Source organism: Drosophila gunungcola, unplaced genomic scaffold, assembly GCF_025200985.1.
Source record: "Drosophila gunungcola strain Sukarami unplaced genomic scaffold, Dgunungcola_SK_2 000001F, whole genome shotgun sequence".
NCBI lineage: Eukaryota > Metazoa > Arthropoda > Insecta > Diptera > Drosophilidae > Drosophila > Drosophila gunungcola.
The window spans coordinates 14,136,567-14,163,138 of record NW_026453197.1 but is presented as its reverse complement, the minus strand read 5'-3'; the positions used below and the strand labels follow the sequence as shown (position 1 = coordinate 14,163,138).

Sequence of the window (26,572 nt, the reverse complement as noted above, 5' to 3'; positions counted from 1 at the left end):
TGTTTGTCCGCTTGAACGCATCGATGCAATGTGGAGTTTTTGTTTGCCCTGGCAGCTAGTTTTTTGTAGTTTTTTTTTTTTTGTTGTTGTTTCGAACCCTTTGCAAAATGAGAGTGAAGGTGGAGGGAGGGGGTGGGGTTGGAACTGCTGTTGGGGTTGGACCGCCACACAGGTTTGGCATCCAACGTTTGACATCGCCGCCTCATGTTGATAAGGTGCCTTTTTCATACCCAGTCCCTTCGCTTTTCTCCGTTCTGGTTAAACAATGAGATTATGTTGACGATATGGTTCGACAATTGTCGTACATTGTTTGACGTTTGCCGATTTCTATTGACTCTACCTCTACTATCACTTACAAGGATGTAACGCTGTTTTTCTAAGAACAAAACACGAGCACAGCGCTTTTGTGCGATGCCGAACTGTGTGCTTATTTGTTGCCCATAGTTGCAGCTCCATTCCCGTTTCCCGTTTTCATTCACAGAACCAGACCAATTTGGGCTAATTAGGATTGGCAATCTTTTCGATGGAAAGCGAGTGGAAAAGGCGGTGGAATGGTAGGGGTACAGAATGGGTTGACTTTTCGCCTGGGGAATTCAAATGGCCGATAGTGGAAATTGCTTGCGACTTTGTAAGCTCCATAAAATATGGGACACAGTTGCAGATGTTGCAAATAAGAAGCTTTAAAGCTGAACTCGGGAAACGTGTTTGGAGTCAGTAACTACGTCCTTATTTACAGCCCGATTCTACAATAGTTTTGCTTTAAGTCTACGAATTTATTTGACTATTTGCATTATCAAGACTTAAAACAAGTAATTTTCCTTAAACAGGATTTAATTTGTGTTAAATCTTACTAAGAGGGCGAATTTGGTTTTAGAATGTTTAGAGAACAGAAAGAAAGTTCATGTTTAACTTTTGATGAGTATATAGGGTTTCTTTTGTAAAATATTGATTGAATAAGTTCAGTTTAGTTAGTGGTAATTGAGATAAGGATTGAAAGGCTATATGATTTCCAGCTCAGCCACGAACTAAATATATTGAGTTACTCTATGCTACAAACAAAGCTTATGAATGAGTCATATAGTGGACAACAAAGATACAGGAAAACTAACGAGAAAATATTTAGTTACACTGTCAACTGAAAGGGCAAACAAAAGGAATACTTTGGGGCACAAATAACATCCCTAACTTGAAGAGTCATAGATGAAGGGTTGTTATAGTAAATAAACAAATTCGAAACCCTCTGAAATGATGCCCCAAAGAGCAATCCACACTCTAAGCACCACTCGAAGGGCAAAATCAAGGGCCAAAAGGCGACACTCACCTGACATTGAACCCAATTCGCTGGAATGGTTGTTATTGCTAAGGTTGGTGTTGTTGTTGTTACTACTGCTAATATTGTTGTTGCTCTCCACCGACGAAGAAGTGAGGCTGCTCTGCGACGATTTCTCCAGCACATCGTGATCCTCCTTGCAATATAAAGCTCCGGCATCGCGTAACGCGAATTCATCACCTAAAATTCCAGGTAAACATTCGGTTATTTGTTTGGTAAATAAGGCACTTGGGGTTGGGGAAACGAAGCAGGATGGGACGAAATGCTATTAAATAAATAATAAACTCACCTGGCAGCAATTGTCGCGCACACGCGGAGCATCGAAAACACTCGATGTGAAAGATTTTCGTTTTGGCCCGCATCACAAAATCATTTTTGCTGAAGGAGTTGCCGCATTTATCACATTTTGTACCAAATAACCTGTAAGTATTTTAAATGAAAGAACAAAAGTAGAGAATGTTAGATTACTATTTCACTGTTTTTTAGATAATAATAATTATACCTAAGTTAAAAAAGGATATTTTAACATTGAAAGATATATCTAAATCTAAGCAAACTCTGAAAATTATTATATTTCTCTTAAATTGGACAACAGAAGATGCCAAATATCGGATAAAGATCCCATGATTAGTGCGTGTAAACAGCCTTGAATAAGTTCATCAACGGGAGATTTTCAGAAGGGGGTGTTCGCGGAGCTCGTTTATGGCTATAAAATAAAATTCTTTTGTCAGTGCCGACATCGATGACTGAGGCGAGTGTTCATCAATCATCTGAGCGTGCAGTGTGTGTGTGTGCTTGTGGAAAAGTGCTAATTTATAGCTTTGCACGTGTTAATCAATTATTCAAAGATTTGCATGGCAAATAGTTGCGACTTTGGTCGCCGGTCGCCGGCTTTACGATGGCAAAACAAAAAAGACCCAAACACGGTTTTTATTGCACGTCATACATTTAGCGATGATGAAACCCAAAGTCCCCGGCTACTGGACCAGCTGTTGATTAGAACATGGTATTTGCCTTTTTGTGTTGGCATCAGCGGGCTAATTGGCTGGGCTAACAAGGCTGGCCTAAACGTTTGCCGGACGCTACAATTGGAAATGAAAAGGCCAAGCGCATGACATGGAGTGTGTGTGCCTAGGGTTGTGCAAATAGCTTTCAAATCTGTTTGGTTGAGTGGAAATTAGATAATGTTTCGGTTGGAGGGGCTATTCTAGATTCAATGAATTGGTATTTTCGTTACAAAAAAATATACAGATTGAGATGTAGTGGTAGAGAAGCAAAGTCTGTTGGTCTTAATACTCCTTGTTTTCTATAATGACTTAAATATAGTTTGTTTTTCAATTTTTTTTTTTTTTTGTTTAACTCACCTAACATAATCACGCTTGCAGTAGGTTTTGCCGTCGCGCACAAAACACGTACAGCTTTCGTCCAGGAATTGCCTGCACTCCTGGCATTTCAGACACGCCGCATGCCACTCGAGATCGGGGGCAACGCGCAAGATATACTGATCGTGGATCTGGCCGCCACAGCCAACGCAGTGAGATAGGCGTTGTTTTTCTGCAAGAAAAATAAGAATTTTCAGTACCAATATTGCAAGTAAAATTCTTTAAAAAAAAAGGAAAATGGTTTGCTTAATTTGCAAATAAATACTAAAAACATTCTTTAACTAGAATCTTTCAAAATGTTTTTTTTAACCCAATTAAAATATGTTTTTGTAGAATCTTATAAATAATTTACTCTTAATAAGTTTGAAAACCAAGAGTTAATTTATATGTATGTAAATAATATTAAACTTAAGAAAGCTTTAATTTTCTATAAAAATATGTAATTAATAAATAAATATATTCAAAAACCTTTTAAACCAATAGTAGTGTTGTGTTTATTTTTTAGTTATCCCTTCCAAAAATAAGAAGAAACTTTTGTATCAATACAAAATAAATCTTTATTTGCCGACGGCAAAAGTAAACAAAAGTAACAGCGACTAACTAACTTGTTTCTCTAACAACTTTTCTACCTTATTTAATTTGCTTGGCTCTGCAGGTTTTGTTTTTTATTTTTTTGCGAGAAACTTAAATTCATTTTGCCAATTATGCCTTTGGAAACGTAAACAAATAGCAAGTGAGACAGCAAAGACGGCGCTAATTAACAAACTGTTATCAAATAATCCGAGTTTTCCCTGTTTACCCAAGTGCCGCACTCTCCGGAGTCCGGGCTCCAATGGCAAAAGTTTTACTGCCAAAAAGTTTTTCCCTTTGGCGAACGGGTCTTCGGCGTTTTTCTGGGGGAAAACATTTGAAAAATTCATAAATCCTGGCCAAGCCAAGTGAAACGCAGCCACCATTTTCAAGTATTTAAGTTGAACATTTTCCCTCCACTTGGTCTCGTGCTTTATTTCTTTTTATCCGTCCAAACTTTAGTTGGCATGGGAATGAGGGAGAAAAATCAATGCAATCATTGCCACATTATGTACAGGCCACACCCTCCGCGCCCCCATTTTCCGACTATGTGCTGCTGTAATCCTTGGCAGGGAGGCAAAGCAAAAGAAAAAAAAGAAAAAAAAAGAAAAACTTTTTACCGGCTGCTGTTGAAAAATTAAGAAAAACTTTGACGCGCGTTTAGCACGTTTTAAATGTTTCGTTGCCTCACACACACAAACACACAGACACTCACAAATTCGGAAAACAGAAAAAAATTGCAAAAACACACACATTCGTGCTGAGATAAAATCTGTATCTGTTGCCTTGCTTGTATCTTTGTATCTTTAAACGTGGCCGCGTATCTGTGTGTTTCTTTTTTTTTTCTTTTTTTTTGGGGAGTGGTTAGGGGCGGTTAGGGGCGGCGAGGGGGCTGAGGGGGCTGAGGGGTGGGGCGGGGCTGGGGGCCCAGGGTGTGTGTATGTATCTTGCGTATCTTTCGCACTCGCTGTAGCTACACATGAATTATTTATAAAGGCGGAGCAGACAAGTTGCTGCTGCCGTTGTTGTTCTTATTGTTGCTGTTCCCTCTGTATATTCTTTTCCTTACTTTTTTCGCCAATTTCTGAAGGTTTATATTTTTTCTCATACTCTTTAGCTGGGCACTGAGGTTTTAGTAAGTCAATGGGATAGATAAGCCTGGGAACTATTTAAAAAAGTGATAATAAAATCAATTACTAAATCATAATATGTATTTATATTTGCCTTTTCGACTTTTCATGTAATGTACTCTAATTATGTACTCTATTGTGTTGATCAATTTGCGTGCATTTAGGATTTACTGATTTAATAGGGGTAATTTGTAAGTTATGTTGTTGGTCGTTTTGCAATTTCGACAATAACTAACTCTAAACCAAAAATTGTAACTCAATTAAATACATTAAAAATGGCGAGAGATGTAAATACAATTATATTTGTATTTAAATAATAATTATAGACGTTGTATTTAAAAAACTTATTTAAATAAAATCATAATATTTTATTAAAGTGTTTTAAGTAAAGTGTTTTATTTAGGGTATTTTTAAGCTGCTTCCAATCTTCTGTTAGAAAAGTCATCGTACTTGGCTTGTATTTGTTGCTCTTCAAGCTCCAAGAACTTGGGATTCGGATTCAGACAGGCGGACACACTGACAGCTGGTCGGATTGAGAGAATGACAAACGGACGGACGGACAGCCGGCATTTACTTCCATGTTTCAGCCTCCAATTGCTGCGAGTCTTTTTCTTCTATTTTTTTCCATCGACTTGGGGGCATGTGCGCCTTTTTTTTGTTTTTCTTTGTATTTTTTCTTGCCTTCAAAATACGGCTATATAAAATGCTACCCTGTATGGACATGTGTGTGCGCGTGTTTTTGGGGAGCCACCATTTTTGCCATTTATGTATTTGTTTTTTTTTTTTTGGCAGCTTTTTTGTTGTGCGTTCCTCCTTCGACCATTATATGTTTTTGTTGCCTCCTTTGGTTTTTGTGTGAATTTGTGTGTGTCTGATTTTGGGATCTATGTGTGCGGACAGACAGGGATTGGAGCTTCTGTTGCCTTAATGATCCTGCGCAGTTCGTTTTCATTTTTCTTTTGGCACCCACCCACCCACACAGATACACGCACTCACACAGCCGCAGCCATTATGGCTGTAATGGGAATTTAAGCGCAACTCCTGCGCCTGTGTGTTGCTTTTCCGTTCGGGGGGTTTTTCCGCTTTTGTGGCGTATCTTTTGCATGTTATGTTGCCATTTTGTTGGCTCCCACCCATACACCCATACACCCACCACCCAAACACCCACTCAATGCCCAATCCCCCTCCCCCTTTTTTTCCTGGGGGTTGACGCGACGCGGTTCTTTTATTTTCTGTGTTTTTTTTTTTTTTTTTTGGGACTTTTCGGTGCGGCACACATTGGACCAAAATGCAATTTTGTCTCGTGTTGTCGTCTATGAATTTTTCGACTGTGTCGGCGGTTTCTCCTGGTGAGTGAAATGGGGGGGTTAAGGTGGGGCACAGGGGTGTTAATGCGTGGTAAAGGAGCTGCGGCACATGCGGCAACTGCGGCTTTTTCACTTTTAACGAGGAAAACGCTTCGCATGCTGCGTGTTTCCCATTTTTGCCTGTCACTTCGCCTCTGTTTCCTTCCTCATTCATTCATTTTTTGCCTATTTTTCTCGTACTCTATATCTTTTCCATTTAAATAACGAAACATTTTCCATGACTCTGTGCCAGCACTTGATCTTGGTGGGCATGTTCACGTTTTTATGCTGAAAGGTGTTCGAGTTTTTAATGGCCGCACCTTTTTGGCCATTGCTCTTGACCTCCGCCACCTTTATGTGAGTTGCATATGATGTAATTATTTGGCGATCGGAAAAACCGTGTTTGGCATTGTCGTGGGGGTTCTGTGGGAACTCAAGCAGCTGGAATCCAACTGGGTTCCTTGAATTCGGCTTGACTTTGCCTGTTATGAGAATGGTTTTTAAATGGGGTGCGAAGATTTCTTTAAAGGTGTTGACAAATTATAAAATTGGCTTGCCTTAAAGACATCTCAACTTTAATTACTCGGCACTAAAAGTTATTTTTGTATTTCATACTTAAAATAAAACAGCTTATAATTTAAAAAGGTTTAAAGTCTACACCAGCTAGTTAAATATATATTAAATTTGTTTTTTTTTATAATAAGTCAGCCTTTATTGTGATTCTTGAAAGTTTTGAAAGCTATAATAACTATAAGCTAACATCTTAAAAACTAATTACCCAATTTAAAAAAAAGCGAATTACCTATATATGCGTTTTATTACTTCTTCATTCAATTTCTAACCCAAACTCTTTGGTTTTTCTTTAAGCTCACTCTAAAAGCATCGTGACCAATTAAATGTATCTTTAAGGCACTTTTATCTAAACTACACGGGTAACGTTTCGTGTCTGTGATGGATTGATAGAAGTGGCTGGGCTTTGATTTGGACTTGATCTATTGATCTCCGGGAAATTGATGGCTGAGCAATAAACATATCAAGGAATTCGTGCCAAGAAACGCCCACCGAGAAGTGAATCGAAGATAGTAAGTGGATGTCCCGCCGTCCTCGTTCTCCACATCTCTGTCTCTCTCTATGTCTCTGTCTCGCTCCCTCCCAGCTACCCATCTCTTTCGCTGGCCCTTATCAATGTCGGCAATCTTTCAAAGGCCACAAAAAGGGGGGCTGAAAATGAGGGAACAAGTAAAATTGCAGTCAAATCAACTCGGGCTACTTCACAGATACAGATACAACAGCACGCACGCTCACAGATACAGATACATTGCAATGGCTGCCCAGCATCTTCGTTTTACTCTTTTATTTCCTTTTTTTTAGCTTTGTTTTTTTTTTATTTTTTTTTGCCTTACTGTTGCTGTTGCTCGACAAGGGGCAACATGCAAAATGCAAAGCATCGATAAGATACGTTTTGGCCAGGCTCTCCACTCTCGGCCACAAACGCAAATGAGGGGCGAAAAAAATTATGGAAGCTCCGCCGGATATGGGCCCGATTTCAAAAGCCACTACTGTTTGTGTCTTTGCCAAGGGGTCGGGGGATGTGGAGGGTTAAGGGCACCCTTTGATTTATGGCATATTTGTTATAAGGTAAATACAAAGCGCAGTCACACAGCGAGTATCGCTTTTTAGTGGGATAGCAAGTGCCGCTTCTCTTTTTCGGATTTAACTAGGAATTTCACATGATCATAAACGCCGTGAAGATTACACAGAAAATATTTTTCAGCTACTATTATGTTTTGACAAAAATCGCAAATTGTTAGTGTAATTTCAATGCAGCCTTCAGGGGAATTTTTTAATTAATAAAAAAAATTACGGTAGTGTCTAATACCCTTAGCATACCATTATTTAACAATAATTGTTAACTTTGTTTGACTATTTAAGTTGAACTTCAAAGCTACCTAAAAATTATTTACAATCTTTATTTTTAACTCACAAACTTGTTTTCTGGCTTAATACGAGCCAGAGAGCGTGATTTCTTGGAAAATTTGTCATTTTTCCTGGAAGCCGTGGCAGGGTTTTTTTACGAGTTGAAGCTGAGGTTCATTCATTTCTCGGTTGTTTTTTTTATTTTGCTTACCTGTGGAACGATTTAAAAAATTAATGATGACAGGCAGCGAGGACGAAACTTCGGAACACGTGCCCCTCTTGATGTTCCCTTATTTTTTCCTCTTTTTCTCTCCTCTGGCTGGACAATTCGAATTCACATTTTGACAGACTCATCAATTTTGTAGATACGAAAGCGGGAGCAGGACAGGCATTCGGAGTGAGGGAGGAAAAGAGACAGAGAGGAGCGGGGTTTTGGCCACTGATTAGGCCATGTTTTGTTGGCCAGGCTATTGTCTTTCGAGCGTGGGCTGGACAATCCCTGGTTTTGCCCCACACTCCTCCGACTTCAAAGGAAGTATTGCGGTCTGTGATTTGTTTGTCCCCGAGACTTTGATACCTTCAATTGTGTCTGCAGATTTGGGAATTTTGCATCTCTGCCACTGACTTAAGTTGGCTTAATTAAGTGCAGCTGTGCAGTTGCTTTGACAATGGACAGCGTTATCTTAATATAGCCGGTGGCCAAGAGTTAGCCGGGGTAAAAAGGCCAAAAACCCCCACTGAGTTATCTCGATCGATATTTTGTGTGTCTATCTTTCTCTTTCAGTCTGGGTACGAATTTGCCTAATTAATTACTCAAAATACAATACCAAAAGGGGTTAATAGAAGCTGAGTTTCGAATTTGATTAGGGGAAGAAGTCCAAAATAAGGAAGCAAGTCCAGATTACACAAAATTGTTCATTAAGAGGGAGCAGTAGCATAAGCGGTTAAAATGTAAGTTATAATTTCTCAACCAACTATCATAAATAGCTTAAACGTTACGGTAATTGTCTTAATAGGAAGAGATTTAAAGATAGTTGATTGGAATTTATAATAAGGCCAAAAGTGCAAGACAAAATGATTGTGTAATAAAATTACTTTTCGAGACTCTTGTGAAATTGTATTTCCTATTATGTGCAATTTTAATTTTACACATTTCATGTAAATTTAACATATTCATTTTTTCTAAAAATATTATTAGGTAACGATTTTTAAATGAAAGGAAATAACCGTTTTGTTGTGCTTCCTATATCAGATTATTCTCTAGAGATTATAGAAGTTCCCAATAAAATGTAATTGATTTATAGAGTCTAATATAATTAGAAGATTTCATTTTTACTTAAAAATGTATAATGTTTTAATATCCCCTTTTCGTGTCACGCAGCCATCGCCAATATTGGTATGTGTAACCCAGCAAGCGCAGCCAATAACTGATCAATGCAAACTGACTCTTCTGCTCAAATATGCATATAAAGAAGAATCAACAATGAGGAGAAGGAGGGGTTCAGAAAACACACAACCAAAAGAAGCCGCCGCCAGGCAATCACTTTGAAGTGTTTGATTTTCGAATTGGCCGTCGCAGTTAACTGAATACGTCTGTTGTGGCTGCTTTTTGTTTTTGTTGCTGGTGATGCTGTTGTTGCTGTTGTTGCCGCTGCTGCCGCTATTGGCGGTGGTGTTGGCTGTCGTTTTATTGAAGCCAAATTTGAATACTCAACAAGGGGAGATGCCATCGGCTGGCTGCTGAAGGCGCGACATCAAAGAGTGCCTGGACTCAAAATGGACATGGGCCTGCAACAATTTATGCCACATCCCCAGTCCGACGAGCGAGACAGCACGATGTTGCTGCCGTGCCTGTGGATGTTGCTGTTGCTTATGCTGTTGCTGTTACTGTTGCTGCTGTGTGCTGTTGCATGTTGCAAGCTGGCCGAAGAACGGAAATGACCTTTTTTGTGTGTCGGCGGCTGAAAACAAAATGCCGATGTGCCCGAGAATCGAGCCTCGCATCTTGGTTCTCTTCTATACACTCAAAGAAAATAGTCGAACTCAAATTCTAGATATAGTTATTTACTATCTGGAACCTAAGTCTATGTAAAGAATATTTTCCTAATTTTGTTTGTAATTAAAGAACTTATACAAATTACTTTTGTTGTAAATTAAATTTCATTTATGACCAACATATTCTAACTTTACTATTATATTATTATGTTAAATTTAAAAGTCTGAGAAAGCCAACTTAATTAATTGTTATTAATATATTTTGCATATAATTTTTATTTTATTTTAAGTCGAGTTGACTTGTTGTAAGAAAATTTATTAGGAACTATCTCATTTACATTATTTTTTTCTTAGCAAATCAATGACAACCCAATAAAAATGTATTTAAGTTATTTAATTCCTGTAAACCCATTTTTCTTATACCTTATTTTCTATATTTAAAGTGCATTTTTTCCGAGTGCATTCTCTTCCCTGTTTTCCCATCTCCCGGCCCCTCTTTTGCTGCATGTCGCCGACAGATGACAAGAAGCGATAGTGTCTTTTTTCCGTTTGAGCCTCGACTGCAGCCAGAATCGCAGCGTCTGGGGCTTCTCTTTGGGCCCGGTTAAGTGATGATCATGATGGGTTATTAGGCAGGTTGCGTTGACAACGCATTTGTCTTTCAATGGGGACGCCGACGCAGGATTCTCGACCGGCGATAAGCGGGCGACATTTATTTATGGTGTTTTAACACAAGGCGCCCCCTCTCAAAAACAAAGTAAAGTATAAAATGGAAAACAACCGCACCTCAGTCAAAGGAGAAAGCCAAGCAGAGTCGGGCCGTCATTTCAAAGTGTCAAATTAATGTCAGTAATGAACAAAAAAATCTCCTCAAAAATCTGACTTTGATTTGACTGCAATTAAAGAGAGCTGCACACAAAGAAAAATCACTGACAAAAAACGACTTGAGAGGAAACTGCGTTTCCCAATGCAGTTTAGCCTTTTTTGGACAAAACGGGTTTGTGGTAAACAAATTTGTTAATTCATATGATTGTTGATTTTCCTAGTGACCATTTTAGTTTTTTAGCCAGCTGCGTTTCTGCATTTGTTGCGCATAATTTTGTTAGGATTTTTTCCCCATTCCGAATGGCATATCCATATTTTGCCATTTTAATTTGTCTAATTTTTTATGGCTTTTGGTTTATCATAAATTGCTTTCGGCTTTTGGCTAATTAGAATGTGTGCGATTTGACCACATTTTTGAATTGCATTGCTGATGTTGTTTATGGCTCGCTTTTGTTGCTGTTGGTTTGCCTTTTTTTATTTTCTCGACGGCTTTTGTGTAAATATTTGACCTGATGCGTGTGAACTTTAACAGTTTTTATGCTTTATTTGTCGCAAATATTGCGCAAACATGACAACACCAAAAGGTGGCCTTCTGCCCCTCATGCCACAGCTCCTTCGCCACCTTCTTAACTCCTTGCCCGGACTTTGTGGTTCTGTTTGCCTTTGGGCCAAGTTCTCAGTGTTTTTTTTTTCTTTTTTTTTTGGTTGTTACTGCGCATGCGTGCACCTTTGCACTTGAACATTGTCGCTGGTTGTAGTTGTTCTTCTACTTCTTGTTGGAGGTGTTGTTCTGGCAGTTGTACTTGTTTCTGATCCACCTATTTATTTTTTTTCTGTGGCTTTCGACATGAATAAGGCCGCAGTTTTGTATAAATTTCTGTTGGTTGGTAAAACAACAGAGAAATTCCTCTTCCAGGTTCTATGGCCATAACAAGGTATTTATAAAGTATGAATATTTAATTTACATACTGCGTTCATATTCAATTACTTATTTTAAGCTAACATAAATACTTTTTTAACTTGTTTTTAATATTGGTTTTTGTTCACAAGTTTAAAAGAAAAGAAAATCTTATAAACATTTATGAGCTTCCTGATATTTTGCTGCATATTTGAGAATGCAGAAAAGTGCCTAAGCCGTTTGTGATTTTACAACTCTTCGGGACCAAACCCTTTTGAAAATTCCTGCACCAAACTCCCACTTTCAAGGTGTGGCCATGTCAGAATCGGAATCAAAGCCACCTTAGCATATATCTCTGGGTGGAGCGACCCCGTTATAAAAACTTAAGACCTCATTAAAAGACGCCGCCTGCTTTATGGCACTCGAAGATCGAGTTGCCCATTTAACGCGTTGCCTGAATGCCCCAGCCCCTGCTCCTTTCCCCTCCAAATTGCTGTGGTCCTGTTGCCATAGAGTATTTAAAACCCCGACCGATTACGCACACGCAACTCCAAAACAACAACAACAACAACAAAAAATAAATAAAATAAAATACTAAGAGAGAAATATCGAAGACCGCCGACCGCCAAAGGCTTTGGGCCCGTGTTCATGCAAATTTTTAACTTCATTTCGGCTTCGTTTTGTTAATTAATTTATATTATTTTATTTGGGTGTCGTATACGCCGACACACACACAGACTCCACCGGCTTCTCAGTGTCTCAGTTTCTCAGTTTCAGAGTTTCTGTCTCTGTTCCAGTTGGAGGAGAGCCTCGAACGACAAATTTATATTTAATGAGCTTCATAAAATTTGAATTTCAAAGGAGCCTTGCACCGCAGCGGCATGTTTCGATACCAGAAACCAAGACCAAGACCACAGAGCTGAAGAGCTGAAGAGCCGAAGACCTGAAAACTGGAGATCAATTCGGACTGCAATCAACGCAACGATTGCAGGTCCGAAATGTAGGATTGAGAGGATTCCGATTGTGAATCCGATGCTGAATCCGATTCCTTCCGACCTGGCTGCGTTCCAATAAATTGCTCGGTTTTATGGCATTTTAAGTAGGCTGCTTTATGGCCCTCCGTCTCTCTTATTCTCACATTCCCCGACTATCCTGGACTAGTTGCGAATCGAGTTATGGGACTGGGACTGGGACTCGATCGAGATCTCGGTCTTGGTCTCGATCTCCCTAACCGCATGATTCACTTGCTGATCTGTGTGGTCGGGCCGAGAAGATGTATTACCCGTGGCCTACCCACTTTTAGGCTGCGACAAAACGCTCGCCGCCAACTTCCCCATAAATTAAGGAGAAATACAACATTAAGGCGGTCAGTCATTGAGAGATCTGCAAACTCTTCACTCTTCGACTCGTTTGGTCGGTTTCTCAACTTGGCTGGCTCTGGCTGGTAGGTAACAATTCAATTTGACATAATGAGCTACATTTTGTTTACAGCACCCATACGCATGGATTTATGCAGTGGGTGGAATTGAGATATAATTGGTTGGCCAAATTTTTAGATTCAAAACTAATAAAGGCTCCTTAAATGTATAAAGTGATTTGCGAATTAGTTTGCTTTCTATTATTGAGTTTTAATAATTAAATTGAGTGAATAGTTTTTATGGGATTTAAGTTTTGGTTTGATTTAAAAATGCTGCCTGGAACTACATTTAAAGTACAATTTCTAAGCTACAATTGCTTAGCATTTTTTCTGTGTTATATAAATACTAGTCTTTTTCTTTCTGTAATTGGTTTTTATTAATATTAATTTATTTTATTTAATTGAAAAGCATTTAACTGTAATAAAAATACTTGCGTGAACTGAACGATTTACCATTTCTGTCTTTAATTGATTTTATTATGTTGCATTTATTTTGTTTAATTGAACTAATGTATTTATTAAAATTTACTTCAATTTGTCTTTCTGACACTTAAGTAAAGAGTTCTTCCCACTCAGATAAAGTCATAGATGTGTTGATGTGTTCTAATTTGAAAAGTGTTATGATTTCCTCTGTTTGTGGCAGCCAACGGTGTTTTGGCCATAAAATAGAGGCAGCAACTTGTTTGGCCTGTTTCCTCGCCTTGCCTCTTCTCTTCCCTCCCCCTCGCACCGCCGGTAGCCCCGTCTCTTTCTGTCTGGCCGTGTGGCAACATTTCAATTTGACATAATGAGCCGCAAGCCCGAGTTGCAGGTAGAAATGCGATGGCTTAGTCGGGCCCACATAGCCATCTAGCATTATGCCATCCAGAAGGGATATGGTGTATGGTGTATGGTATATGGTAAATGGTATCCCGTCAAAATATTGTCAGGTAAGTAACGGTAATTGCGGCTGCGGCTACCGTCTGGCGACGTGTCTGCCTTAAATCCCGAGTTCACTAATATCTATATATGTATAATAACCGAAAACGCTGAATGAGTCGCCCCGTGGCGCGACATTCGAAATTGGTTTCGCTTCTCGAGACCGGGATTTTGGATTCATACACAAGTCTGGATGTCTGGAAGTCTGGATGTCTGAAAGTCTGGAGCTCGGCGGGCGGTCCAACCTGTTGAAGCCGCCACTTGACATTGAGTGGAGTGGCCCTAAATGAACAAACAAGATGGATCTGGTACACCGCCCTCGATGTAATGTAATGGGATATGGGCACTACTACCACAACTACTGGCTCTTCAATTTCGATCTCGATTTTTTTGGCTGGATTGTGCAATCTGCTCAAGTGGCGTCTGGGATTCTCCACTTCCAGTTGACGCCAGCGGCGAGTATTTGAAGTCCTCACTTTATTGGATCGCACATAAAAGTTTGTTTTTCTAGGCGGAGGCTGCCACCACCGGTTGCTGCGTTCTTTATTTAAGGGGTCGTCTTACCTAAGGCACTTTTTATTGTCTTTCATGCTTAATTAGTCATTAAAACAAGGGTTATAAAAGTGACACTCATAAAGGCGGCGGCTAGAGTGGGCTTGGGCATGGGTTCAGCCAGAATAAAGCTTTAAAAACGACGCCATTAAAGTGGCCACCGCATTGCATGCAACACGCCAAAATGCCACACGGGGGATATATAGTATCCCGGTTGCACCTGAGCTGCCACACACTCAGGGATGTATATATCCCTTCTATATATAAATATATATACATACGTATATGTGTTTGGCCAGGTGTCATTTGGCGCAGCGGGTGCTCCACCGAAAATCCCAGCGGGAAATGCAAAACGCTCGCCACTCTTAATGAGCGCCTGGAGAGAGGCACGAGTTTTCCCCCGCATTTCCCGCATTTAATTTCCCGGCTCCGGCTCCTCCTGTTTTCCCCGAGCCTCACGCGATAAACGGGCGTGGCTCGTCAGTTGTTCTTTTATTTTCTGTTTGGTTAACTCCCAACTAATTTTTGGCCTGCACATTTATCAGTTCTCCGCTTCTCTGGTTTCTCCCTCCTGGGTTCTCTCGGCGATTTCCCCAGTTGAAATTTAATATTTTTTCTCCGGCCGGGTAAACAGTAGCCGCTGCTACTCACCTTGACAAGCTGCTGACACCTTGAATGAACTTTAAAAAAAAAAATGTGAGAGAAAAAAAAACAAAAAAAGAACACGGAGAATTTAAAAAAAATTTTAATTGCACTTTAATAGGCTGGCGGCTGCTTTAATATGCCCAATTCCATGGAGCATCGCAGGGGGCTTTAAGAATACCTTGAAATGCATTAATTAGGTTAGAGAGCTTCAACTTTAAAAACATTTCAGCCAAAAATAACACGTAAAGGAATATTTTGCATTAAATGAAGAGCATTTTCAGAGTGAGTACTTTAATCAGGTCGCGGCTTTGGCAATCGCATCGATACTTAAAGTTGCGAAATATCATTTTCCTTAAAGTGCTCATAAAAACATAAGTTTAAGACCATGTTTTTGGGGTCAGCCAAAATGTAATCACTAGTTTTTTAAAACCAATTTTAATCTTAATTTACATAAGTGTTTTTAAAGTGCATCAAAAGGAATTAACACTTTGCAAAACTGTATTGCAAATATATATAGTAAGAGTTAAACATGTTGCTACATATATTATTTTAAATTATTATTACGATTTTAGATTTTGGTTAAATATTAATTAAAATTCAAAAATATTTAGCACATTTTATATTGATTTGATTTCATAAAATATTAACATTCAGTATTTTTATTTTAAGAATTCACTCGTCTTTCTTAGACTCGTATCTTGGCTAATCAGCTAATCAGACCTCCAATAAAGCTGTTTTTATTTGGCTCATCTGCGAACGGAAATTCCAGGCATAATTCTCTAATTTCTCAACTCAGCGAGCTGTTAATTAATGCAGAAAAGGCAAAACTCCAAACCGAGATGGGCATGTACCTGGTCGGAGGCTGGGAGTTATTTTGATATCTGCCAACTGTCTTCTAGACCAGGCTGTGTGGCACACAGACACAGATTTCAAACGAGGCTGCCAATGGGAATGGGAATGGGTTTTGGATATGGGAATGGGAATGGGTATATGAAGGACGGGGGACTGGAGGTGACACAGGGCGCAGGCGCACAGCTGTCTTGGGTCCGAAATCTCAGGTACGGGCCAAAATTCCGGCCATAACATAACATATTGATCTAGTGCCGGGGACTGAAGTGCAAAATCAGATAAGCTTTGGGATTTACGTTTCTGTCTGCTCTGCTCTGCCTTTTTGGGTCTTTGGGCTCAGCCCGGGAATTTATGGATTGCGCCTAAATAACTTTATCACACCCCAAGCAGCGGCAGGGATTCCGAAATAAAACTCACCGGAAACGGGAAGGCAACAAAATGTCAGCCAGGGACAACAGGAATTTGGATAGGAACTCGTAAAATATAGATAACGTGTGTCTGCCATTGGCAAACTAATGGGTGTGGCCCTCTCTTCTGACGTCACCAAAGCCAAATTATTTTTTGAAAAAGGTTTTTGCTATATTTCAAGCTAAACTTGAACTGAAGCATGTTTATAAATATAGATTAATTTGATAAAATAAATTATGTATAAAATATTTCTTATGCATCAAAGCTTATTAGCATTTTAAATATTTCTTTTAATTAGTAAAAAAATGTATCTAGCACTAATATTCTTCGCAAATTTCAATATAAATTTATTGAAATTTTAAAATTTTCTGATAAAAAACAAAACTAAGGCTATGACTATTCCGACAAATATTCAATCAATTTCTACTACAAAACTACTAAAATACTACACAAAATCAATACCAAATTCCATAAAAATGCGATCGAAGTCCGTTTAAAATGGTCATATAATTAATTTTATGGCACTCTAAACCGAATCTCGTTACGTATACGAAACATCATTTCCTTTCACTGACGTTTCGGCAACTCTATAAATAAACAAGAGATCGGTGATCTATGGCTAGCTAACCAGCCTCATCTGAGAGCTCGGTTCCATTCTCTTCGACCGTTCGCAGACAACTTAACCTTATGTGGCCCACGATTGACACTTTACAAATTATTCCAAAAATTATTTCAACTTTTTTTGTGCATTGGCTAAACATTTGCCCAATCAATTTTTCACAATTAACTTTCGAAAGGCTTTTGTTTTCATTCTTCTGTTTATTCATCAAAAATACAAATTAACATACGATAAGTTGGGCTGACGAGCAATTTAAATGGAATTTATATAAATTAGTTTAGGGAGCATGTAGAAGGCAAAAATCCATGCTCCCCCCACTGTTTTTATTCAAATTTTTAGCTAATTGGTAAACAATAAAAACAAAAATCGTTTGGTTTTTATGGCCGCAAATAATTGTCAATTTTTTATGGTCTTCAACATAAAGTTGTACAATTTTATGGCCACCGCGAACATGAAAAACTGAAACTAGTTCAACGCCCTGATGTATGCAACGATTTACTATTTAATTTCCTATAGAGCACAGAGAGTAAACAAAAGCTCTGATACTTCAGTTGGGGATTTCTTTTTGTTCCTACTATATTTAATTAATTTAACGACTACTTGAGAAGTTAGCAACGACATGTTGACTGGATGCCTGGGCCTGTGACATGGAAAACTCATTAAAATGTTTACAGCGCTCAAAAAATCAACAAACAAACAAAACTCGCCTCGGAACTGAGTGGACTAACAAAAGAGAGAGGAGGTGGGAGATACTAGAAGGGAAAACAAAAACTACAAAAATTGTTTTCATTTTAAATATCAACTTGAAACTACAAAAACTCTAACTTAAAGTTTTGTCAGTTAACTCACACACACACAGCAACTAAGCACACAGATAGAGAGAAAAACTTTGGGAAAAGTTTTCAGCCATTAAATATTTAGCAGCGTTTCACGGCCGACAACTAATTTGAATTTAAATTACAATTACAAAATTTGATTGCAATTTAAATGTTTCGCATTTTGGTACAAATGCATATATTACATTATCCTGCTTCATTTATAATTCAATATTCCCCGAACCATTGTGTTTGTGTTTGTGCTTATGATTATGATTTTTCATGTTTTCCTCTTTTTTGCGCATTTTTTTTTTTTTATTTTTGGATTTTTTGTGTTTTGCGGTCGTCCGTTTGGTTAGACAACTGTCAGCCAAAACATTTGTCACAATTTAGCATACGAAATAAAATTTGAATAAAATATGTTCCTTTTCCTGTCACACCAGTCAGCATTTTTTAATGACACTCTTGGTTTATGAATTCATAAAATGCATTTTTGGTTAACAAAACATTTGTCTAGTTAAAAATTTGCCACATTATCGCATGAGATACATTTTTGATAATTTTCAGCTCGCTTTTTTTCGTGCAATTGCTTGCCCGCGCTTAATTGCTCAACATTAAAATGTCATTCAACCGTTAATTGGCTTTTATATTATTTGTAAAGTGTGCTTAAAATAAAATACGGCTATAATTTAAAAGTTATTGCCACACAACAACAACAACGAATGACGGGTCGAGATTGGGTCTAAGCTATTACAAAAGTTGCACTGATAGGTCGGCCAACGTCTGTTACTCAAAAAGATTTGTACTTAAAGATAGAACTTCAGAAAGTCTTTCGATATACAAAAATGATCGGCCAATTTGACAACGGAATTGCGTACTAAAAGTTATTTATGGATTATTAATTTTTATTATTATTTCTTCATTTTTAATTTTGTATATATCTGGGCATTTCTCTTGTTTCTCAATTTAAGGTTTGTTCTTCAACCTTGACCACAATTGCAAAATGAAAAATATTCAAGGCAAGAAAGAGTTCAACGCGTGGCTAACCTTTTTAATTGTTTTCTTATAAAAATAACTTCAACCTTCATTACAAGCAAACTTGACTAACAGTTCAAGATCTTTAATCTTGGAACCCTTAATTTAAACCTTGGTCTTTGATATCTGGTATCTCGGCGCTTGAAAAATGTTTAATAAATTACCAAAACTAGTTTACAACTATGATTTCGGATAACACGGCTTTTACACTTTTTACGGGCTATGTCCAAAACGGGCTTTCCTCGTGTATTTTTTTAATTTACGAATCAAGAAAGTTAAAATTCAGTGACTACACTGGGCTCCACTCTTTTTTAATGACAATTTAATTTGCCAATTTTTATTTGGGGACTACGACAATAGCCATAAATAAGTCATTAACTGCTTTAAATAGCTTTATTAGCGGTAAATGATTCGACACTCATGTTTGATCTATGTAATGATATTAATTGGATTTGAAATGGATAGTTAAGAGCTCGGAAATAATGTGTGGTCTGTGGAAAATTTGTTGATTAAGTTAAAAAAATATATTAAATTGCAAGTACCTTTACAAAACTTATAAACACAAATTATTTGTGGCTTTGTGATATTCTAATGTCTGAATAGTAGTTCAGTTATTGTTAGTGGGATAAGAGTAATCATAATTAACTAAGAGAGTAATAAAAACATTCCAACTGTACGAAAAACACAATGGTTTGAAACATAAACCAGGGCAAATACACAATAGTATTTGTTGTATACAATTGTATCTAAAAGAAACAAAAGATTTATCTGCCAACTATAGAAAGGCATCCCTTTGTTTTTCTGTTGTAGAAAGTCCCTGGTAAATGACCGTGCTATCTCGAGTATTATCTGCTCTCTTCAAGGATATACCCCATTCGAAATGGCAAAGTAAGACCCTAGCCCTCGATTTTGGTACTCACTTATCACATCGTGTCCATGACAATCCAAATCCAGGTGATGGTTCATCACCAGCGATGGCTGTAATCCAGTTTGATTGTGGTTGTGATTGTGCAACGGTAGCTGGTGAGCCAAATGGCCACCAATCTCTGCCATTACCATATATTTGGCTGACAGGACACTCGGCGAAGCACACTCGAGATATCTGTGGGTTAGGGATCTTGAGGGCGAGCGCTTTTCGTGCCAGACTCAAGAGGATTCCGGCATTGAGCGGGTATATTGGTAAGGCACTTGTACGGTTATTTATTCCATTAAGTTTTGCGTGAATTACTCGATTTGATCCTGGGCACAAAACACTGGGTTTACGATATATATTTATATTTTTATCTGATCTGATCTATGCACACGCGTGTTTTGTTCGAGGGATTCAAGAGTCTCGTCTCCACGCATCCGAAAAGGCGACGGCAATGGCAACGGCAACGGCAACGGCAACGAGGCAATGGATTTTCGCGAAACGACGGCTATACTATACTACAATATAGTGGCGATGACGACAACCGACCAACGACGATGTCTGGCTCTGGCGTACAAACATGCTCACTGCACGGAGTTTGCTGAACGACTAAACCGGTCGTCGTTTGCCGTGCCGTTCGACGTTCGCCTCGGCCAGCCACTCACCCCGAAATGTATCTCCCACATAATTCTGTGGGTGAGAGCAGTGCGACTAGCTGCTCTTTCGAGGGCGCATGCAGCTGCAACCGGTTCCGATGGTCTTGTTTTTCGAATTGCCGACGATATATCTGGGGAGTTCGAAACAGGAACAGGTGTTTTTGTCGCACTCGCTCTCTGAGTTTGCTTTGCTTTTTCAGCTGCACTCTGTCCCTGTTCCACAGTCGTTGTGTCTCTTTCGTTTCGATTCGGAGGGCCTTTTCTAAATGGCGGCGAAGCGGGCCAATCGGTTGGGCGAAGTGCGCATGACCGACTCCAGCTGTGTGAGATCCACAATCCACAAATGGAGGCAGTCAGGAGCAGAAATACGAGCAGAAGTAGGAGCAGGAGCAGTTGCTGGAGGTGGACCCGCATCCTCGTCCTCCACTCGCTGCTGGCCTTTTGTTTTGCCAATTTCGCTTTTGGTTTTCGAAGTTTGTACTACAAAATGGTTGCACTTGTAAGCAAGCGCACCTACCTCGTTTTCACCCTTTTTCTACCCCCATGGAATATTGTTGTAATGCGCTTGTCGAACTTTTCGGCTATAACCCCCGCCCCGCCCCGCCCCGTCCCGCTCCCTCTTTGGCAACCCCTCATGCTACCCCCTCACCTGTCCCACCTGCCCGTCTTGACTTGGCTCTTGCGGTCTGAAGGCGTCTCGTTCTTGGGGTGTGCTGCAACATCATAATAATTATTGATCTTTTGATTTTGTCTTCTGGTTTTTCGGGTAACGCTTCAATCTCCGGCTCTGTTGCTCCTTCAAGGCCCTGTTGCAATTTTAATGACGCCCCCCATACGGCAATCTATACGTATTTCGGTGGGCGGGGGGCGCCTGTGTCTGTGTTGCGGTTAGCAGTTCGTTGACTTGGCACCCAGTTGCCAACATTTGCCGGCCGATGATTTGTTGTAATGTCAGTTACCAGTTACCATCTACGACTCTTGGGGTGCACTCAAAAAAGTTTTTGTGGTCTCATAAAACACTTAAGTTTCATTTCGAAATAGAAGAATTATCTTAAATTCTAAGCAAATCCAAAAGATAACTTTAATTCTTAAATGTAAATTCAGAATACATTTTTTTAAGAAAAAAATTCAATTAAAAATCAATCAGTACCATTCAGTTTTTAAGTAGTAAATTTTACACAAAATGAATAAGGATAGTAAAAAAAACAGAGTGCGTCTTACAAAAGTATTACGTTTTTAATTTATAAGAAATTTTTAAATTTTCGATTGGAAATAATCTGGTCAGTATAACTTGTCTTATTATTTTTTCGAGTGCCGGTACCCGCTCACTATTTTTGCCATTTTTATTTGACGTAGGGTATTTTGAAGGAGTGGCCCTGCTGGGAATGGGGTCTGGTATGGGGGTTGATGGTTGAGGGGGTGGCGCTGCTGCTACTGCTACTGCTACTGCTGCTGCTGTGTTGTATAATCAAGGTCATCGAGCTTCAGTTTCAGTTTGCCCGCTTGCTCCGTTCGGGACACTCATTCATAGCCGTGTCTCAGTTAGCCAGACGCCGACATTAGTACATACTTGTTACAGGGCCACCCCCTGCCCCGCTTAACCCACTGCCACCCCCAGCACCACCCCCAATGGCGAGGCTTTCGCGCCATCTCCGTCGCACTCGAACGACAGCTGGGCAGCAGAAACAGCTGACTGATATCTGTGTGTCCGCCTGCGATGGTGTGTATCCGTGTGGGCCAACTGCGGGCGGCTGTGTGGGTGTGCGTTTACTGGCAACATGAATTCAAAATTTAATTAGGTCCCGTCCATTAATTGGGTTAATTGAAATGCCGGTAAAAGTCAACGCTTACGAATTAGGACATGTCACTCAAGCCACTGCGCATCGATACGGTGGAATACCGTTCAACTTGTTGGTTGAAATAGTTTCGTTTCGTTTCGTTTATTTTAATTGAAATTGAGCGGATGGGTATTTTTGCCATTGTTTAATGCTGTTTTCTGCTTGAACTCAAGACAGATCTTAACTGACGGACAACTTACAGCCACTTTCTTGAGTTTAATTGCACAAGTTGCAGGCTAAACTTGGCTTTAAATGTCAGTTTAAGTGGAATGCTGCTTCAGGAAAATAAGTAAACTAAGTAGTAAATAAAATAAATCAATTGAATAGCAAAGTAATGGACTAATTTGAGCTGTAAATTAGAGACCATTAGATTTATACTTTGCTTATACTTCATCTCCAAACTTATCACTGTATTTGCCTGGTCTATTAAACATTAAAAGCTTTTTGTTCAAGGTAGATACAAAAAATTAATTTTAATTATATTATGGAAATATTGAAATAATACTCAAGGTAATAAACACGTTGTATTTTATTATTTTAATGGCAAAACCATTTAGAGCTTGAATAATATATTTTAATTTATAAGTTAATTACATGATAAGCATATGAACATGGCTTAGATTTAGTAAACAAGTAAAATTGAAGGCAAGTAGCTTTTTTAAAGTATCGATATGCTAGAGCTGCCTTCTAATATAAGTCATTGCTTATGTTGCAATGTTATGTAAATTATTGAGTTCTTCAAAATAATCCTTACATATTCAACGACCCTAATTAAAAAACCTCGAACTCTTCTTGAGTTTCACTTTCGTTTTTTCCAATATCTTTCAGAATCATCTGTCGAATCATTTCATTTCTATTTTGTTTATTTTCAAACTGAAATGAAAAAGTAAACATAAACACAAATGGGAGCCAAATGACGGTTTAGGCAATTTTCAATCCCCGAAAAACATTTGGCAAAAAAAAACTGGGCAGAAATTTATGCAAATAGAAGCAGAAAACTAGGAAAACACCTACACAAACAGAGGTGTGGAAATCCTTCGTCCTCTCGCTCCGACTTGTGGCTCATTTAATTTTCGCACTTTGGCGGATCCGGGGCAGATGTAAAATGGAATTCCGAATAAACGTTGCCATGTGTAGTTGCGGTCGGATTACATGGGAGTGGGTGGGCATCTAAGCCCGGGTAAAATCTAATTTCAAATGTCTGCCAACTCTTTGGAACCCCCTCATTTCTCTCCATTTCAAAGAGCTCCATTGGAGTTTCCCTTTTGCATGACGTAGCAGATTATTTATTGTGTGAGGTTGTTGCTTAACTATTTATGCAGGCCTCTGTGTGTATTTGAGTGCACAGACAGAAATAAAATCAATCTTTATTGAATTCTTACATTATTTAATATATTAAATGTGTTTTTTAGCAATAATTTTTTAGACATTGATAATTGCCTTTGGATCATCTATTTATGTATTAAAACACCAACTTATAATATATACCTAAATCAATATTAGATAGATATTATTTTGTATATTTTTTTCAGTGCAAAGTGTGTGAGTGTGTTTGTGTCTGGCCTGGTTTGTGTGTCCGCCGCCCCCCAGTTTCCCTCGCCACCACCCCCTCGATTTTCGCATGAGCAACAGAACACAACAGGAGAGAAAACAGGAGAGAAACAGGAGCGGAGCACACAACAAAGTCCAGGAGTTGACTTTTATAGAGTCGCATGCACAATAAAGAAGTCTATTATCCTTTTTGCCAGCCAGTTTGGTTGTTGTTGCTGTTGTTGTAGTTGCTGCTGCTGCGACGACGACTCCGGGATCGATATCCATTAGGAAAATTAAAATTGTGGCAGAGGCAATGAACGTAAAAAGCGGAAGCAGCCAACCCGGCCAGCCAGTCAGTCAGTCAGGCCCTCAGTCATTCAGTCAGTTAGTCAGTCAGTCCTTCAGCCAGCTAGGCCAACGAAGGAATAAAAAAAGGCAACCCAAAGGTCGGCACTACGTGGAGGAGTTCCTACGGTTCAACTTGGTTCAGTTTATTTCGGGTTGGTTGGGGTTTTGTATGCGGAGCGTAGGTCCTCTAGTTTCCATTTATTGTCAACGTCTTTCGTCGAAGCCAACTTCCGTTTCCGCCATTTTCAGATGTTCTCCATCTTTAAGAGAACTTAAGTTCTAAAAAAATGTCACAAGTCGAAACATTTTTATAATTTCTCAACAAAGTTTTCAAAATTTGGAAAAATTTTGGCAGAAGTATATTATATTATTTTGTTGCAATATTAAAACATTTAATTAAATTCAGGGTATTTAATATTTCAATTTCCTGCATAGCCATTTTCATATTTCATATTTTGTTGTCCGTTGTTGATTTTGAATTAAGTTTCCAGGCATTGTACGCCCACACACACTATTTTGTTTGTAGGTGTTGTTGTTGTAGGCGTCATTGTTGCTTTTGCTATTTTCCGCCTGCCATTTTTGCAGCTGTCATTTGTTTTTCCCCGCTCCGAATTTTGGCATTGTTTTTTTGGCCAACGCGTGCGCGACATTTTCATTGTTAACGCTTTGTTGTTTTAGTTTCTGGCTTTATTGTTGTCATTGCGACTGCTACGGCTGCTGCAGCCGCAGGAAAACTCATCTGTCATTCAAAGTCACAGAGCGTGCAATTTTCTGTTATCATGACTTTTTCAATTCCAATTTTCGGCTGCATCCGCATGCCAGCCAGCCATCTATCTATCGCTCAACTCGCCCATGAATTCCACACAATCGTTGCACATGTTTGCATTTCAATTTGATTGGAAAATATATTTCATTTCTCGGTTTTCTCTGTGCGTCAGAATTCGAATATGCAAAGCCCCGGCCACCAACAAGAGGCCAAACAACCCATCAACCCAACAGTCGAACAACCTAACAACGAACAACGCAGTCAACTGTCAGTCAAGCGCGGCCTGTCGAGCTTTTGGCCTGCAGTTTGTTAAATGTTTAAGCAGAGGCTTTAGTTTTGGGCGGTCGGCTTCGGGGCTTCGAATTTGTTGGTTGCCCGATTTTCCTGGCATTGGAGCTCTAAATTTTATACACCCTCACCCGAGAAAAACCACCCAAGCCACCCAATGGCACCCGATTGGGTGGTAGTAAGCTGCTACAGTGGCTGCCTTTCCAAACAGCTTGTTGAATTTTTATTACGTGGCCAAGCTGCACACATGTGGAAACTCAAACAAATACAGTACATAAGCTATCTGGCATGAGGTGTTTGCTAGTTTCGGACATAATTTATTTATTGAAGGGATCAAGTAAATATTCAGTAAGCCATAACACAATTAGGAGCCATAGACATATAATTCGTATTTTAAGAAATTGAAACAATATAAAAAATAACTGAAGCAAAGGCGTTCGTGTTGTTTGTAAACGTAACCAAAGGTGACCGTTCAAATATATATTTAAAATAAATCTCCAATAGGTTAACATTCTAAGGCTTTGTCTCAGAAAATTAATCCTTGACACTTATTTCATATGGTATAATTAAATTCATTTTAATCAATTTAAAAATCAACCAAATATTTTATCAACAAAATAAGTTTTTGGAAATGAGGAGTTATAGTTGTCTTTTTCTCCATATAACTACAAAATCCACCCACGAGCGTTAAGCCCACCCATATAACACACACACACCCTCACATCTGGGGGTGTCCTGGAATAGAAGGTCCACCGACCGCTTGAGCATCGCATCAGCTCAGTGGACCATAATTTTTGCGGTTCCTTTTAAGTTTGCATATCAATCGAAAATTTATATGACGGTGAAGCTCACTCGCCCTCTCTCTTTCGCTCTTGTTCCCGTCTCTGTTGCTCTCATACTGCCGCAATGCAAATAGCAAAGTATGTGTGTGTTTGTGCGCGCGCATACATTTGCAAGTGGTTTATATGCAAATCCAACAAAAAGGAGGCTGGCAGGACGAAGAAGAATACGTAGGGAAGAAGTGGAGAAAAAGGGGGAAGGGCCGTGTGAGTGGGCGGTGTACACCCTGCACCCAGAACACAACCAAACACACACACACACACAGTCGGAAAGGTAAAAAGGCAGCCACAGACGAATGCAAAAGGCCAAGTGAAGGGCCACAGTTTTTATACCTTTAGACAAGTGTATGTGCAAACACAGTGGCGGTCAAAATTCAATAATAGTATCCCTTTGAAAAACAACCAAAAAAAATTGCAAGCCAATTAAAAGTAGAACATTACTTCCATCCGACATATATAATTTTGTAGAAGCACTTCTTTAGCAATACAGTAAATAAATGTAAAAATAGTGGTAATTTATAGTTTCAATTTAAAAAAATTAGTAAAATGTTAAAAAATATACATTTTTTATTACTTGAAGTACTATATGGTATTACCAAAAACTTTTTCTAATTAGTGAAAAGCCATTTTCCTAGATGCAAGTTATCATTTTACCTTTATTAATAATTATGATTTTTATTTTAGCTAGTTAATTTTTTGGGCTGTGGTTTTTTGCAAGGAATTTGTTAATTGACTTCATTTAA

The 26,572-nt window shown here is 38.9% G+C and overlaps 1 protein-coding gene across 1 annotated transcript in view; it reads right to left on the bottom strand.

Moving 5' to 3' along the window:
* The window catches only part of LOC128262196 (insulin gene enhancer protein isl-1), a 50,726-nt gene that overhangs the window by 3,308 nt on the left and 20,846 nt on the right, over positions 1-26,572 (bottom strand). The window contains exons 2-5 of the mRNA XM_052996305.1: positions 19,572-19,890; positions 2,695-2,884; positions 1,620-1,750; positions 1,322-1,510 (exon numbers count right to left, since the gene is read on the bottom strand). Of these exons, the coding sequence (XP_052852265.1) occupies positions 1,322-1,510; positions 1,620-1,750; positions 2,695-2,884; positions 19,572-19,710 (649 nt within the window). The 5' untranslated portion in view covers positions 19,711-19,890. The remainder of the gene's footprint in view (positions 1-1,321; positions 1,511-1,619; positions 1,751-2,694; positions 2,885-19,571; positions 19,891-26,572) is intronic.